Source organism: Netta rufina (genome assembly GCF_964035555.1).
Source record: "Netta rufina genome assembly, chromosome: 21".
Lineage (NCBI taxonomy): Eukaryota > Metazoa > Chordata > Aves > Anseriformes > Anatidae > Netta > Netta rufina.
The window spans coordinates 9,453,111-9,470,421 of NC_140145.1; the positions used below are offsets into that span (position 1 = coordinate 9,453,111).

At 38.3% G+C, this 17,311-nt stretch overlaps 1 protein-coding gene across 1 annotated transcript in view; it reads left to right on the forward strand.

Moving 5' to 3' along the window:
• Positions 1–16,867, forward strand: part of BRIP1 (BRCA1 interacting DNA helicase 1) — a gene marked incomplete at its 3' end in the record, with an annotated part of 109,082 nt that extends 92,215 nt beyond the window's left edge. Inside the window, exon 25 of the mRNA XM_084299376.1 lies at positions 16,808–16,867. Within this exon, the coding sequence (XP_084155502.1) occupies positions 16,808–16,867 (60 nt within the window). The remainder of the gene's footprint in view (positions 1–16,807) is intronic.
• Positions 16,868–17,311: the final 444 nt, after the last annotated feature.

Here is a 17,311-nt window from a genome sequence, read left to right on the forward strand (position 1 = left end):
TCTAATAACAAAGACTTGGGATAAGCACACGGGAACAACAGACAAAAGCACGTAACAGATCAACAGTCAAATGCAGATCATTGAAAAGGTAATAATGAAATAACCTTTTCAAATTATGTTTTCAATGGTGTCATACCAAGAAACTCTGAAAACCAAACTCTTATTCCCCAAGTAAACATTAACTGGAGAATAATGTTTCAGCAGGTGTGCTTATATTGCTATTCAAACTGAAAACCACTCAATGCTGCACAAAGCTTAGCCCTTTGAACAGTTTGTGAAAGCGTTTTCTTTCCCGGATTTCTGTTGGAATATGTTTTGGGGAGCACAACGGGCATATTAACCCATGATACTTAACTTGTATATTTTAATCTTTAATTTTAATTTTAATATGATGAAAGATTAACTTGAGGCTATTACAAACACTTTTACTGGTTTTACATTAGAAATTTGTTGGATATTCAATCACCTGTATTCTAGAACCTTTTCAAGTTTCTGTTCTGAGATTCTGCTTTTTATTTATTTATTTTTTATCCCTTTCTCCTTTAATTCAGCCATAGCCAGCTTGCTTATACAGCTAGGTGATTAGTGTCTGGCCATCAAACTAGTAATAAAATTCCCATTTAATGTACAAAACTTTCTTCTTATGAGAGAAGAATATTTTTGTAAGGAAATAGTTCTCTTTGACACTAATTAGGAATGGTTTTTAGGATCACCACATTTATGTTCAGAGATGTAGGTTGTGTATTCCCTCAGCTGTTTTTCTTAAACATTTGTATCTAAAGCCAACTCTTCTGGAACAAAAAATATTGTTGCGGATATTACTATATTGCTCTATATTATAATGGCATCTTGGAATGACAGCCGGCACCTCTCTCATGTATTTGTTTTCATAGCTTCTCATCAAAACCTGAATTCATTGGCAACGGTGTTACTTCAGTCCCTCATACCTAATTGTGGGTTTTAGTGTGCAATTTTTGCTGCATTTCTTGAGGACCCACAAGAGATCTTATGAAAGTAAAAATAATTTGCAACTATATATTTTCTCTTCTCTTTTTGCTTAGGGCCATGGTACTTACTAGGTCTGGACCATTGTTTACTTTGTTTTGCAGATAGATATTATAACAGGAAACTCCTACCCTTCCATGACACATTTTGCTTCATCTGCTTGGGGTGATGAGCTATGCAGGGCTCAGGGAGAACCAGTAGTTCAGAAGTAGTTGCAGTGCAGAACCAGTAGTGAAGGATCTCTAGTGAGGTTAGCTCCGTGAGGTTCCTTTTTGGAACCGGAGTTTTGTTAATAGTGAGCAGTCATTGCTATTTTAACTGGGTAGTGTTGGGTGCAGTGGTTGTATGGCAAACTCCAACCTATCTGAGTGCTGAGAAGGGAGTCATACACATTAGTAGGGGTGGAGCTGGTACAAGGGTGTCATTGAGCACGGGTCTCTACCTATATGAAAGGCAGGCATCAACCTTCAAAAGCTTGGCACAAATAATCTATATTTTAAATTAATTACATAGGTTCCATACCCAGTCTCACCTCATGATTTGCATGTTCTGAAACCATTAGCTGTTAAATAAGTATGTTCTAAGCAAAACTTGGTATTGCCTTTATAAATGTCTTATGGCTTCTGTAAGGTCTGTATAATCTTCTTTTGTTCTCTAGATGCTCTGGAGATCAGGTAATTCAAAAATGATGTGTATTTAGCTTCACAAAAACAAAAAGAACCCCAGTTTCTCTATTAACTTCTATTAATATTTGTCTTAAGGTACTGAGATCATGCTGTGTGTGTTTTTTTTTTCTCACAATAATTATTTATATTTTTGCTTCTATGACATTTTTTATGTCAAGGGGCAGAAAAACATTTTTTCAGGTATCAAACAGAGAAAGTATATATTTAACATTTCAGATAAGTGTTTTCAGTAAAAATCTAACATTTTTTTCCCAGTAGAAGCTTGGACAAGTCTATAAACCTTTTATAACTTAATGAACGTTTCACAACAGATGCTGATTCCCTAGGTAAGCAAATCTTTAGTTAGTGAGACACAATCTTCTATCGTGATTTAAGTTTGTTGAAATCAGATTGAGACTTTCCAGACTTGAGTGGTCGCATTTTTCATAGCTTAACTGTAAATCATCTTTCACTTAGAAGATTTAGAGACAGACTGAGGAGCTAAATCTTTTAGTTTGCCTTCCTAACTAGTAGAAGCCATTAGATGAGCCTCATTATGGTGTTTCCTAAAGGATTAGATAAAACAGTTTTGTAATGTTCAAAGTAGGACAAATACCATTACAAGTATAACAGCTTTATCCTTGTAATGATTTAGATGTAGAATTAGGTGTGGTTGGAAATTGCTTGGATTGACAGAATTGATAATCCAAGCCTTTAGCTATGAAATTAATAGTAATAAATGATGCTGCCAATAATACGTAGTAAAATTTTGAAAGTTTTAACTAAAATATCATTTTTTTTTGATACCACTCAGCAGTTTTGAGTGTCAGTGCTGGACCTTGTAAGACTGAGCTCATATAAAAGCCCTGCTAATGTCAGTGAGCCTACTCACAAACTAAAGATTTAGGTAGAATAGCCTTTGCTTTGGAAATGTGTTTTATTTAAGCCATCGGTGGTCATAATTGCTGTATGGGATACAAGTGAAGACTGGGACCTTTCAATACAAAATAGGGATTCAGTGGTTGTTAAATTTTAGTTCTAATGACAATAACAAGATATTGGCAATTGTGTACTTTTTTTTTTTTTTTTTTTTTTTTCTGGATTGAATGTATTTCAGCTGAGATTTTGACTTCATTCCTTTTGATGTTCTAGTATCAAAGCAGAGCTACTTAGGAATCTTTTTTACTTATTCAGGTTTGTGTTTTTGTTTTTATTTTTCATTTAAATGGTGGAATACCCCACACTGAAAATGCTGCTTATTTGGATGTATTTTGATTGTCAGCTTTTAACACTCCATTTGAATTTTTAGCGGTATTAAATCAATTTAATGCAAGCTCTTGGTTAAAGAAATGCAAATTAAATATAACATAATTTCTGTATAAAAAGAAATGTGTAACCAATGTAGATGTTTTATTAACCCTAAAGCAGAACCAAGAATAATCCAAGAATAAGATAGGAAATTAAATTAGAAAGACAAGTCTTATCTAGTAACTTTCTACCTTGATCTAGTGTTTAAAATAAGGATGTTGCTTTATGTGTGTTGTACAGCCAAATCTGGCTGTGATAAGCTCCAAATTCCATACTCTAAGGAAAGACTTTTTGGGAATATGATTAATAGTCATATTTTCCCGTTATAAGTTCTGAAAAATAGTAACTAAAATAAAATTATCCAATGCATTCATATGGATTTTCCCCCTGTAAAATGGTAGTGTAATTTATTCACAAGCTGCTTTTGTTTTATTTTTGATGGTATAGAGAAGCTCTTAGTATTATGAGCTTTGTCTGATTAAGTGCGCAAAATGACAAACAAGGTTGTCCTGTGCTCATCTTCTTCCTTCTTTAGGCAGATAATCACCTTTAGAAGCCTGGATCCTATTCAGCTACTCTGTCAGTCAGCAATACCAAGACCCTAGTAAGCCGCATTTATCAAACTAAACACTTGATCTGTATCGGCACATCAGCTGGTGGCAAGGTCTGAGACACAAGATGAAAGTTGCAATTAGGATTTAGGAGGACATTTTATTATCTGAGATTTGGAATAGGTTTTCTTAGTTAATCCAAACATCTTTCCACTCAGATATGTTGACAGAGCCCTTCTGTACATGTACTTACTTCAGCTTAAGTGGGAACTCCGATGGATGTTGCCAAGATTTAATACCTCTAAAAGGGGAGTACTTGTCAAGGGCAGGACACCGCGGGTGGAGCGAGAGCTGTGCCTGTGCTCTGTCTGTGCAGGCTTTCTTCAACTGATGTTCAACAGCCAGACAGTACTTCTGGGGCAAATTTTTACTGTCCAACTTTTCCAGAAAAACAAAAGCTATTCCTTAATAAAGGCCAATTAGTAGCCTAAAATTACAATATATCTCAGCAGCTTTTATGTGCACGTAGCAGATGCAGGTCAGTAGGCTGTGTGCGAGCTCCATGAAATGCTCAGATATTACAGCGAGGGTGCTTTTCCCAAAACCTAAGGGGCAGACTGAAATGCTTACCTTTCTAATCCTCCCTGAAAGTGCCTCTTTAGTGACAATGCATTCTTTTTCTCATTTGCATTTGTTAACCCTAACTGAAATATTCCTCCCTTGTACACAAGAGGGACTAGCATTTGTGGCCAGTGACAGTCAGAGCAAGCTGGCTGGGTCGCGGTCAGCGTTCCTGTGCTGTTGGAGCCACCCGGCTGTATCGAGACAGCCTTGTTGGACTGTTGCTGTTGTCTCAAGCTTTTGAGTGTTATGTGTTTTGATTTGCCATTGTCCAACAAGATTCCTGTATAAAAGGAACTCTGTAAAGATTTCATCTTCACTTTGTTGTATCAATGTTAGAGCACACCAGACTGTATTTGCCATATCGTTGGTGCTATGATCTCTCCAATATTATTTGTGAGTTTCTTCGTATTCTGCTCTATTTGAAATGGTGAAAGGAAAATATGCACAGATCTCCCCATTTCATCATCAGTGTACAAATTTAAGCACGGGAATTGGAATACTGGCTGTTTAGATGTTCACAGTAGTCTCTGACTTCATAAATGGTGGATGACTGAGAGAGACTCTCTCACAAGCATTGACGTTTTCTTACTAAGTGAAATAGATTTTTCAAATTTCACTGTGATTGTGACATCCAGAGTAATGCTAAAGATCAAGTAAAATTCTTCACTTTAGCTATTGAGTACAGATGATATTCTGACCATAGTTGTACAGTGAGGTGCACAGTGCACAGTCTGAACAGTAGAGGTCCTCAAGACCCAGCTGTTCATGCTCAAGTGGAAATTTTACAGTAATTACATTCCATTAGTCATTTTATGAAACAATTTTACTTGAGGATTTTGTCATGCAGTTAAACAAAATGGTCATCTTGTTTTCCTTAAATATTTTTTTAAATTATTGTGAAATATTATCTGTTATTATTTCTTTTGCAGTGTTGTATTAATATTTGAGAAAAAACACTTGGAGGGTGTAAATATTCCTCCATCAAGCCTTTTGAAGAAATACACAGCAGGATTTTAGCAAAGCAGTTCTTGTGCCTCCTTTGTCACTAAAGGGCAGTGTTGCTGGCTGGAAGCGTTATTTTTTTTTTTTAAATATATTATTGGAAAACATGCAAGCATGGTAAAAATGTAACTACTATCCAGAAATGGTCAGCTCATGTTCAATTAAGATTGCAATTAATTTTTACTTCATTTTAGAGATACTCATGCAAATTATTCGAATACATACAAGTAAAGAATTTGCATGGTCTGTTGAATTTATGGGCTTGGATAAAACTTAAATATTTATCTACTTGTACAGTTAACTTTATTACCAGCCTCTTATTTACAGAAATGTCTTACCAAAGACAAGAGCATGGGCATGAAATTATAAATATTGAGAGGATTTGTCCTTCTACCTACTCTACTGGCTGAGCACCTTAACTAGTTGTGTCTGGCCTGAAGCCCCTTCCAACTTTGTTGCTGTTAACTTCCCCGTAACCCGGACAACTAAGCTCAGAGTAGAAAACAAGAATATAAGTTAAAGTAGCTGCAGTTTACTTTAAAATATTTCCCACGATTAACAGACTTTTAATGGCAGGAAATGCTGAGATTTTGGCTTCATCATTAAATATGCTGGAGAATAGGTTTCGTCCTGTAGTGGCTGCTAGTTTTGTCTCCACTCAGAGTTATTTGTGAATTGTCGCACTTCTTACTCATGCTACTAGTTTTGACTTTGTTTGCGATTCACAGGTTTTCAGAAGGGGTGTGTGGGGGGAGAACATTTCAAGCTAGTTCACTACTGTCTTTAACTTGTCGTGTTTTCTGGAAAATCTCATGATAGTGCCTTTTTGTAAAAGCTCTCTGAGTGATGGATTAAGATCTGTCTTGGATTTTACATGGATTAAGTTTTAAATTAACATAAAAGAATAACAATGTGAATCAATTTGATCAAAGAAAAAGTGTCACTAATTATTTAAACAGGACACTTACTACAGAGGTTTAAAGGTAAAGAAGCGGATTTCCCTTGCATGTGGATCAAATCAGAAGTATCCCATAATTGACTCTTTACAAGACCTTGCTGCAGCGTAATGGACTAGATATTAAAGCCTTAAGTATTTAAAGCTAGTTTCCGTCTTTCTCTAAATGGAGGTCTACCACTAAGAGCTATTTTACAAGTCTGACACATTAGCTACATCACTGTGAAATACACTGGGCTCTGGCTTCTCTGGCCCGGAATTTCAAGAGCTTTCAATAGTTAAATGGTGTGAAACGGGTAGCATTGAACCTGTGAGAAGGAATGAGCATCCTAAAAATAAATTCCAGATGGGGATGTCTGTTGGAAAGGAGTGGAGATAGTGGATGTTACTTTTTGTAAGCATTTAATCAGTTTTCTCTTCGCCACTTACTTTTAATTTTGTTGGTGCCTCTAGCAAAAACTCACCCTCTCGTAACAATAGCTCGTAGGGCATGTGAGCTGTTTTCCTTTCTGGGTTCTGAAAATGCAGTTTTCTCCATTTATTTTTGTTTCAAAACTGGATCGGATGAATTCATTACAACTAAAACACTGTTTTGTGCATGAAGGAATGTTGTATTTTCTCATCTAGGAAGCACATGTCAGCTTGGAGGGCATACGTTAAAGCTATTCCAAAAAAAAAAAAAAAAAAGATGCTGCCACCCTCTTGTCCAGTCCTCCTTGTTTCCACAAGCAGTATTGCATGACTTACACTGTCAAAATATTAGAAATGTTATTTCTAAGGCAACAGAAGGTAATACAGTTTATCTAAGCCTATATAAACAATCACAAACAAGAAAATGAGAGGCTGTAGGTACTCCCATTAAGGATTTTGCAGGACTGAGCCTATGCTTATTTTTTGTGTGTGTTACTAAATATAAAACTTTGTGTTACATTAGGTAAGATTTCTGTCAATATAAGCTTTTATTTGTATTGATCTGTGTTTAAATTGTTGCTGTGCTTTGCACTAGAGTCGATGAACATCTTCCATGCTCTTCATTTTCCATTAATCTACGCTCCAGTAGTCTCTCCTGCCACATACCCCAGCCTTCATCCCAGGCTTTGCCTTTTCAAACAGTCCTATATATGTGGTTCAGTAGTGGCACATTGATATAGGAAGGTTGTGTGCTTTATTTCTTAATAATTTTCTTTTTGAATGGAAATAACTCATATATAAATATTCCCCTACTATAGTGGTTTATATTATATATACTTATAGGAAAATATTACTCAGAAAGCAAAATAATCCTTAACGTGATCTAGAATTTACTGTTAGATGATTTCTGTCCTCTAATGTCAGGTAGAAATCAAATCATCCTGAAGTTAACTGGAGTTCAGTCTGGGAACCCTGGAGCCTCGCAAGGGAAGAAATTTGGTCCCATACGCACAACTTAAAATTTCAAAAGATTTAAAAATTTAAGTATCTTATCTTCAATTTATAACATCTGTGACTTCAAACCAGAGCTAAACAATACTAAATCATATTTTTCACATTTCCTCAAAATAACCTTGTAAGTATTAAAGCCACAAATTATACTTTAAAATGAGACTGGACATTGACTATGATTACTGTGAAAGACGAAGTGTTTCACACAGAAAGATCAAAGTATGCTGCTTAGCTGTTTCAAAGGATAAATGCTTTTTAAAAGTTAGTCAGAAATTTTGGCTTATGGACTTAGCTGTTCCTTCTTGTGTAGGTGAAGCAAGAGAGCCAAGTTTTCAAGTATTTATTTTAACAATTATTCCTAGGCTGGTGATCTTCTCCGAGGAAAGGACCTCCCATATTTTGGTTAAGCCATGTGTTCGTCGTGGGAATGCTGGGGTTTCTTCCTTCAGCTGCAGTTGAGGTTTGAGCAGTTAATAACAAGTAGCTTAACAAAACCTCATTTTTTATATTTGGCAGGTTGACATTGTCTGCCCGGCAAGACTGCTGCTAGGGTTAGAGTAATATTTTCAGAGAACCTCGTCCTGCAAAATGATTTCAGTTTGGTGCAGTCCAACCACATACATGATCAAATGCACCCAGCTGACCACATCCTCTCCAGCCCTGGCAGTGCGGGACAGAACCCATCTTTTCACAGTCTAGACAGGACCTGAGAAACAGATTCATCTTTTTCTGAGTGATTTTTAGGATTCATGGTCTGCATCCCTCAAACTTTCCCTGATGATTCCAAAATGCAGGTCCTATGGCACATGTTTTTTCCAGTGACCTTCCAATTTTCCACATCATGCTCCCATATCGTAGCAGAAATACTCTGGCTCTTGTGTTGCTTGGGCTGTAGGGGGTCTGCTAGATTGTTAAGACTTTTACATCTTGATGGTGAAAATTGCATACCTTTCTTTAAATCTAATAGTCTAATAGTTAACAGTATTTAAGAAAAATGTGTTCACTTAAATAGTGTCAGAAGTAAATACTTAGACCTTCAAGGCTCCTGAGCATCATTGCACCCAGAAAGGGGCTTGCTAGTTTCTAGTTCTTCCACAGAAAGTACAACCAACAAAACCCTTAACACTTAATTTGGTTTGAAAATCTTACCAGTCTTATTTTTCAGCTGTGAGAGTTCTGCCTGAAGTACTTTTCCTGGGTTATTTTTCCTTTACACCAAAAAAATATATTAATAAAAAAATAAATAAATCAAATTTCCATTGATTTTCTTACCCAGAAAAGCAGCAAAAAGCTAATAAAAGGAGGAAGGCTTGGTCCAAAGAAAGCACTGTGGCTGATGTAGATTTGCAGAGCTGGTCTGTGGAGCAACAAGAGCTGCTGTCAATCTCCTTCCTTTTCCTCATTTGCAAAGCACAGCTGGGCATGTACCCGTGCTAGGGCTCCATTTCAATAGCATCTAAATAGAGAGATTTGACTAACATAAACATTAATTTATATTTTACAAAATTAGCCTAAGTAACCGGCAAGAAACATATGAGACTAATCATAAAGAAAAGTCTGATCTCCACAGAAAGAAAAATAAACTGTCTTGCCAAAGGCTCTTTCCCCACACATTGATACTTTCCTTCAGCTCATCAGGTTGCATCAGAACTGATTTTATATTAAAAAAAATGAATGTTCATGTTTAATCATGTATGTGTGTATGTGCTCAGAGCACCCAAAAAGCTTACTGAAGTAAATAGCCAAAAATATAATGGGTACCATTTGTTCAGAAAAGATACAAAGGCAGGAGTCAGGACCTTGCAGTCCCATTGCATGACAAAAGTTTGCCTGAACATAACCTCCGTTACCAGAATATTAAAAATACAGCAGTTCTTGCCCTTATCTTTCTCTTATCTGTCTGACTGTCTATTTATCTACCTATCAACGTGAAATGAGCCATTGAAAGGATTAGCTCAAAAGGTATGTGGATATGCAGACTTGAAAGACGTGTGGACTAAGTAGACTTAATTGAGTAGCAATTAAGAGTTTGTACTGCATTTAAAAACAGTATCAGTCATACCTGGTGAAAGGTGTGTACTAATGATCTAATTTGAGTTGCAACCAGTGCATTTGTCTCACATACCAGATGTAATTCCACAGAGAAATGCTGGAGCACATAACCGCTGAGATGTTTCTTGTCTGTTGTAGACCATAGGCAGTTCAACTAACTCTACCAATTTGTCCAGCATGAAAAGCACAAGGTTGTGTAAGCATTGACTTTCTTCTGAATGTGCAGCCCTTAAAGAACTTCAAATGGCATGATTATTGATGTGTCCAGATATATCCTTTTTAAGAAATGTTCATATACCATCTTGCCATCAGCTTCCATCCAATTCTTGACTTGTATTCAACTTTGTGTTTTGATCAATAGGATTTCACTCCTGTCTTAAATCATTATGTGGAATTTTGTTTTTACAGGAAGTTCTGTAGAGAATCACAGAGGCTTTCAAATCTGAGACAAGCAGCCTGCTTGTGATTTGAAACAAAACAATGCCCTTTTTTGAGCTTTAATTTCTAGGCATTCTACATGTATAAACGCTCTCAGAATCTACCTCTCAGAATGCTCTCAGAATCTCAAGATGCAAGTAAAATTGTCTTGTGTCTTTAAGCTGTTAGACTCTTTCAAAGACTGCAGCCAGTTAGTAAGCCCCAGGCTCTGCTTCCCTCGATCCAGCGTACCCTTTAGGACATTAATTTAATTGTGTTAAATTTCCTAGGGGTGTTAATGGAAGATGTTGGAAGTAGGGGTATGAATCTTGGTTCATAGTCACAAATGTTTTATTTCATCTCCAGATAGATTATTTTTAAGTAATGTGTAATTTGGTTTTCATTTCCTCTCATTTTTTATTTAAAAGAAAAAGCTTTCTGCATTAGTATTTGCTGTTGCAGTTAATCTACTCATTAGGAGTAGGAAAACTCAGTTTTACAGTGGAGGAGGCTTGCATGCTACTTGGAAAGTTTAATCTATCATCCTTTGTTTGTTTGTCAGCTGTTTAGGTTTCATTCACTTTGAGTCAAAATCTTTTCTCTCCAACTTGTGTGTGAAGTACAAAATAAGTTCAAGATGTGTATATGTGTGTGTGTGCGTGTGTTTCAAGCTCTATTCTGGCAGTCACAGATTAGTTAATTTCTTCCTTGGGTTTCCTGAAGACTGTGACTGCAAATCAAGAAGCTTGGGATGGGAAAGATCCATAACCCCCTATCTGTATTTGGAAATCTCAGGTTTAAAACATGCCATACGGACAGATCAGATACAGAGCCAGTGCGTACCATTTGGATGTCTGTTTTGAACACTCTCATCTTAGATGTTTCTGATAAAAAATGGTTCTGTTTTTTCACACTTTCCCCTCTTACTTTCACTTGATAAATATATGTGTGTTGTAAATGATGTCAGTGGGAGGCTTCTAATGTAGGTGATTAGTTAGAGCATTCACCTGTGAGTAAAACTGTTCTGTCTTTTTTTTTTTCCTCTCCAAATCAGGGTTATAATATCTCAAGTTAGGTATAGGATTTATTTGTATGATGTTTCAGCCTTCTGAAATTATTTTTAGTCCTTTACCCCCTCGACTGCTATTTCCTTATTATTGAATTCACAGTAGATGGATACTTTCTGTGCCTATGTAAACTGGTAGATTGTCCAAAATATTGCTCACGGTCACTCCTTTCTCCAGCTGTGCACGGGCTGATTCACAACCGTAGCATCAACAGGCTTCCACGGATGGTTTTTGTCTGTGGGTTTCAAGTTGAAAGCAGTGCCCATGTGCTCAGTCTTACAGCTCTTCCCAGCCACAATACCTTGTCACCGCGTGAGAAGTGCCACTCGAAGGGATCAATGGCAGAGGAAATTTCCCGTCCCTTGGCTAATGAAAGCTGCTCTCTGTGTGAAGCTGAGTCCTTGCCATGAGCTTCAGAACGCTGCAGACATCGGTACTTGGTGAATCCCAGCTGTTGCTTTTCACTGTAATCGCCCAGAAAAAGGGTACCGAGAGGCTCCGGAATGAACACAAAGCATGGCTCAGCCCATCTGCCCCAAAACCACGTGGCTGAAACAGAATGAGATAAAGCAGGAATCCCACCATCAAAAGGGACTTGTTAGGGCAGAACAGCCGACAAGTGAGTACCACAGCTGTCAAATACTTACTTGCCACATCCAGTGTATTTCTGCTCTTAATATTAAAAGTGTGTCAGAATTTCCATTATAAACCACTTATTTTGTGGGTTTATAGCCTTGCCATAAAAATACACCTTGGGTTGAATCTTGGCATACGGCCATTTGGCGACTTCTAACACAATATTAATTCAGAACATCCAGACAGTGTTTTTAAACACCAGTATCTGAAACATTGGTGCTTCTTTTTTTTTTTTTTTTCCTTTTCTTTTTTCTTTTCTTTCTTTTTTTTTTTCTTTTTTTTTCCCCACAAGTATCTTGTTTTATGTAGGGCTTGCAGAAATCCAAGATGGGCAGATGTAACTACAACAAGAGTCTGAAATGTCTGGAAGTCCTCTTCAGAAATGAGGGCCACCTACACAACTCTCTGGCCAGATGGTAAGGCTGGATGCAAAGCTCCAAGAATGAATTGACAAGGTCACTGACTTGACCAGCAATCTGGCTGCTCTCACCTGGAAAGTTTACCAGAAGACAGTAGAAAGCAGAAAAGTTTTGACCAGCCTGGAACTTACCTGCTCATATGAAACTAAAATACCAGTTTTTGAAAGAAATGAAAGAATGGAATGACAGAATCTTAGGTCATATTTGAAGTCTGTAGGTCACATTTGAAATCCATAGCTTAACAAAAAGATTGTCAGCCAATGAATGGCAAATTAGGAGGAAAAAAGACTTGTGATTTGAAATTTACAGATCAGCTCAGAAAATATAAAAACCTCTTCTTCTGAACTATGGGTTTCATAAGGAGCACATCTGGTCTGTTCAAATCACAGTCCTGGTGAATGACTGGAAAGATGGACAGAAACGGGGGCTCCTAGCAGCCAAATCCTGTAACTCAAGTACTGTTTATAAAATGAATGATGAAAAGGGGCGATCCTAATCTGATCCCTGGCCTTACTGTACAATTAGGAAAAGTGATAATCTTGGTTTGTAAAACAAGGAAAATTGGCAGCTGTGGAAAAATTAAAGGAAGTAGTTCAGTTAAATATTAGACTTATGTAAAAATTGGCCATAAAAGCTGCTCTGAGGCTGGCCAGGACACAGCCTCAGAAATGTCTAGGGAAAGTTCTTCAATCAGTTCAGGAAATGTGAAGACATGAAGCTGAAAGTGCTGAGCTCCACAGGAATGAGGATAAAGCTTATAGCTTTTCTCTAGATTTGGTCAGTTTACTTTTTGAATGTGTATTAGGATCTGTGAAATGAATAGAATAAAGCACCGTTTCTTAAACTGAAGTTATTGGACTAGGCAGGCTGAAAAAGGATAAATTAGCGGCAAGCAGAGACAGTGACTGCTGGGAGACACGACGCGTCCAAAAAGTGGGAAAATTGGTTTTGAAAATTAGTCCTCTGCTTCAGAGCAAGAAATGTGAATAAAATGATGGATAAGCTAAGAAAGGATTTAGATTTCATTATGGCTAGTAACAGAGTAATACCTGCTGGAAATATTGTCTTATGAATTAAATCTCTGGAAATTTTCTTGAGTTATGTAGCCCAGCTGAAGCATAGCATCTGCAGATAACTGATTTGCAGCGTGCAGATTTTCCTGGTACAGCAGCAAACTAGTACAGCAGTTACTTGTTGCAGTACATTTTCACCCAAGTAAAAGTGATGGAAATCTTAGTTTAAGGGTCAGGCCTTTGCAGAAGTCTTAGCTGCTAGTGCCCGTGCGGGTCTGAAGAAGAGGTTAATTTTCTCTGGCACTAAGAAATTTAAATTCTGAATTAATTTAAATGCAGAGCAGCAGCATGTTCTCAGGGGATTTCCTCACAGCCTGTGGAGGCGTAGGTAGGTATACTTGCTCTAGCTTTATCCCGTCTAGCACAAGGAACTCACTGTGAAAATACAACGGCTGGGAGATGGATGCCAGGTACAAAGGTCGGCTCCGTACCTCTCGACTAGGCTGGGACCGCGAGCCTCTGCTGAGGTCACAGTCACCGCTGCTGTTAGTTCTGGTGTTAACAAGGATAAAGAAAGCACGGCTGTGCCACGATCACAGCTTTGGCATACTGTTCAGATTCCCTAGAAGTTTTTTTGCAGTTAAAAATCAGTTCTCTAGATCCAATAAATATACAGCCTGCACGCAGTGGTCTACCACAGATTGATTCTGAGGGAAACCAACCCATTACCCCGCACCTCTCTGTTTAGCAAAAGCAAAGCGGTAAGAAGTGCTACTGGGCATCAAGGAAATGAACTGGGATGGGATAAGTGAGCTTTCAACAATTTTTGGACCTCACTCACATTCTGATTAAAGTCAAATGGTGGCCCAACCAGAGCCTGTGGAGCCAAGTAACAGGAAAAGGGGGAGGGAGCAGCTTTCAGAGCAGGACGAGACCTACTGCAATTTAAAGAGATGTCTTTTGGCACAACACCTGCTGTACTGCAGAGGATGGGGAGAAGGTATTGCACGGCATGCCTGTTCCACATTATCTCTAGATGATATCTCGGTACGAAGTAAAACACTTGAACAGGAACTGATGTAGTTGCAAATGGTCTGTAATACGCTGAAAGTCAGCAACCTGAGATCAAATCCAAAGGCAAGTGAATCATTGCAAGCAGAAGTAATTAATTATGAGTCTGCAGCCAGCCAGGGAATGGTTTTCACAGACAAAAAGAAAATGGAGGCAGGACAGCCCTGACCAGCTCTCCAGACAATGGCAGCCAGGTAAAAGGTTTTGGTTTTCTTAAGGATTACTGCTCCTGCTATTTCAGACAGTTTATTTGTGGCTTTGCAAATATTGTAAAACCACTGCATAAGTTTGGTGAGAAGGAAACCATTTCAGTGGCCAGTCTGCTGTGATTTAACATTTTCAGTTTTTAAAAAAAAGCGCATGTAACTGCTCCCCTTTTCGCCTCCCCACGTTTCAGACACCTTTCAGGCTGTGCCCAGATGCTGGCACTTACGGGCTGGGGGGCAGCACTGACAGAGGAAATCAAAGGGCTTGAGAGCATGGTGGCTTATTACAACAAAAAGTTTATGTTCTCAGGAGAGAAATTAATATTCTGCTCAGAGAACATCTGACAGTGGTTAAATCTATAGACCATTTTCACTGCAGTTTCTCTGGAAAGGGATAAATGGTTTGGACAAAGCCTCCGCGGGCTGCCGGGGCCCTGAAGGCCGCACTGCCTCCTGAGCGCACGGAGCAGGCACGTTGCACTCGCACGGGCTGAAACGGGCTGGTGCATGGTTTTGTCTGGAGAACAATGTCCCAGGGCCACTGCTGACACTGCCCAGGGTCACTACTGACACTGCCTGGGCAGGGCAGGAGGAGCAGGTGGCAGGGACAAGCAGCACAGTGCCCCATTGTCACAGTGGCTGTTCTCAAATTCTGCCTACCCCTGGCCAGGGAGCTGGAGCTGGGGGCAAGGATGTCCTCTCCTGTTATGTGGCAGTAACAGACTTTTTGTTAGTAAATAAACAGAGTTGTAGTGAAGAAATGCACGGCTTTGTCGTTCGTTATTTTCTCCTGACAGAAATATGTGGGAATAATTTGAATTTTGTTAATTTGTTAGTGGTAAGGAGGTATTTTGCCATTAAATTCTCCTTCTCTACTGTTAGACAGAAGTAAAGAAAATCTGTACCTTGATAAAAGACATACAATATCACGTGGCTGAAATATATGTATTCTTATATTTACCTGTCTATAAAATATTACTACAGTTTCTTGGGCCTACCTGTGTGAACTAAGTAATGGACTGATAATTTTTTGCTGTGATTAAACAAACACTGTGAAATGTCGAGGGCTTTTTTTCTACAGCGAACTGGTTCAGTGCTAAAGTTACTGCACATAAAGCCATGCTTTCCAAAGCGTGTCTTGTTTTTCCATGCTTGAACCATCATGGAGCTGTCATGTTCCATTCCTAGCGTCTCCCTGACGTGCAGCAACAGACCGTGACAGCAGAGTTACAGCAGTAAAGGCAAATAAGGACATGGTTTTGAGAGCATTTATTTTAAACACAGATATCTGCACTGCTGGACATAATAGGGAGCTAAAAACTGAAAGGACAAAAGCTAGCAAAGTGGTTTCTTATGAATAATCTCTTTTTAATGGAGTTGTTTTATTTGAAAGCTATTTAAAGCTTTCTTCAAGCAGCAGGAGGGATCAAACACTGGAAAATCAGTTCTGTAAAGATTTTCATCACTTTGTTAAACCTCTGTTGAATGAGCTTGAATCTAAGTCAGCAGTACTGCTATGTTACTATAGGATATCCAGTAATACTGACCTGTATCAGCATAGGAAACCTTTCATGAAACATAAAGCAGGTTGTCCTCTGTCTGTAAGCTGTTGATCTCTGCTTCGTATGCACCCTGAGTGCCAGGTACTTTTTAAAAACGAGAGTGGGAAGGACAGTGACAGAAAACTGACTCTGGCTATGGGAAGGCCTCCTGCAGAAGCAAGGAGGATTTCAGGATGCTCTGGGCACCTAGACAGAATTCAAAGTAATTTGCGCTTTAAAACTTGACCTGATGGCAACTGTAAGGGAGAAGGTTTGAGGTTTGTTGGTGTTTCTGATTTGTTGACTCAGTCTCTGTTCTCTTGTCACCTTTATCGTGCCTGCTTAGCTACTCAGTATAGCAGTCCCTTAGTGTGTCCATGGGTTCCTCGGGGTGGAATCGCTAGGTCCCAGGTAAGCACCTGGAGCTCACTCATACTTGTTCTTCATGGGCTTGCTGCAAGGCACGGTGATGTGTGCCATGCTGAACGTCAAATATAGATGATTTCTTCTGGATCCTTTTAAAGTCTGTTAATCTTTGCAGAGCTGGGACTTCAGCAGCCCATGGTCAATCCCAGCAAAGTGCTGAGCTCCCTCAATTCAAAACATCTTGCAGAATGAGGCCAAAGACCATGAGTTAGGAAGAGGTGTGAGGAGAGCTTTATTAGTATGGCACATATTTAACCCATAGGAAAACCCACAAATTTTACTCATTTTAAGTGTGTTTCACACTTTTTGACTATTTGAAATAACCACATTTGTAAAAACTTCTTTTAATGAATAGAGCTCTTTATGTACAAAGGCAACCCTTTTCCCCCCTAAGTAGAGTACTTTTAAAATACTATTTCTTTTGTAGGTCTGGCTGCTTCCATCATCTGTTCGTTATTGCTTATTGCTACAGAACCCTAAGAACTGAAACCAGGCAATTTAGATTATACTTTACCTTAAAAGATTTTGCTGATCCATACCACATATTCATCAGGACTAATAAGACAGATAAGTATTTTGATATTTAATGCTAACTGCATAAAAATACTCTGGTGTAAGTGGCAAAGCAGTACAATCTTTGTGTATGAGTGGAGGGAAAGAGCTACCTGGTTACAAATTCTGGCCCCACTGAAGTCAGTGGGGGTTCTGCCATTTGCCTTCAACAAAACAAAGGTTTCACCGTTATGTTTAACAGAAATATTTCACTGGGACTGTTGTCAGAGTGCTAGTAAATACACAATTTTTAAATCTACCTTCCTTTTCACGTTTGAATGTTTGTTTACCTTTCATGCACTTCACAGTAATTTGATACAAAAATTTATCTTCGATTTCATTTTATTTCAGGTTGGTTTTGAATTGGTTCATTTTTTAC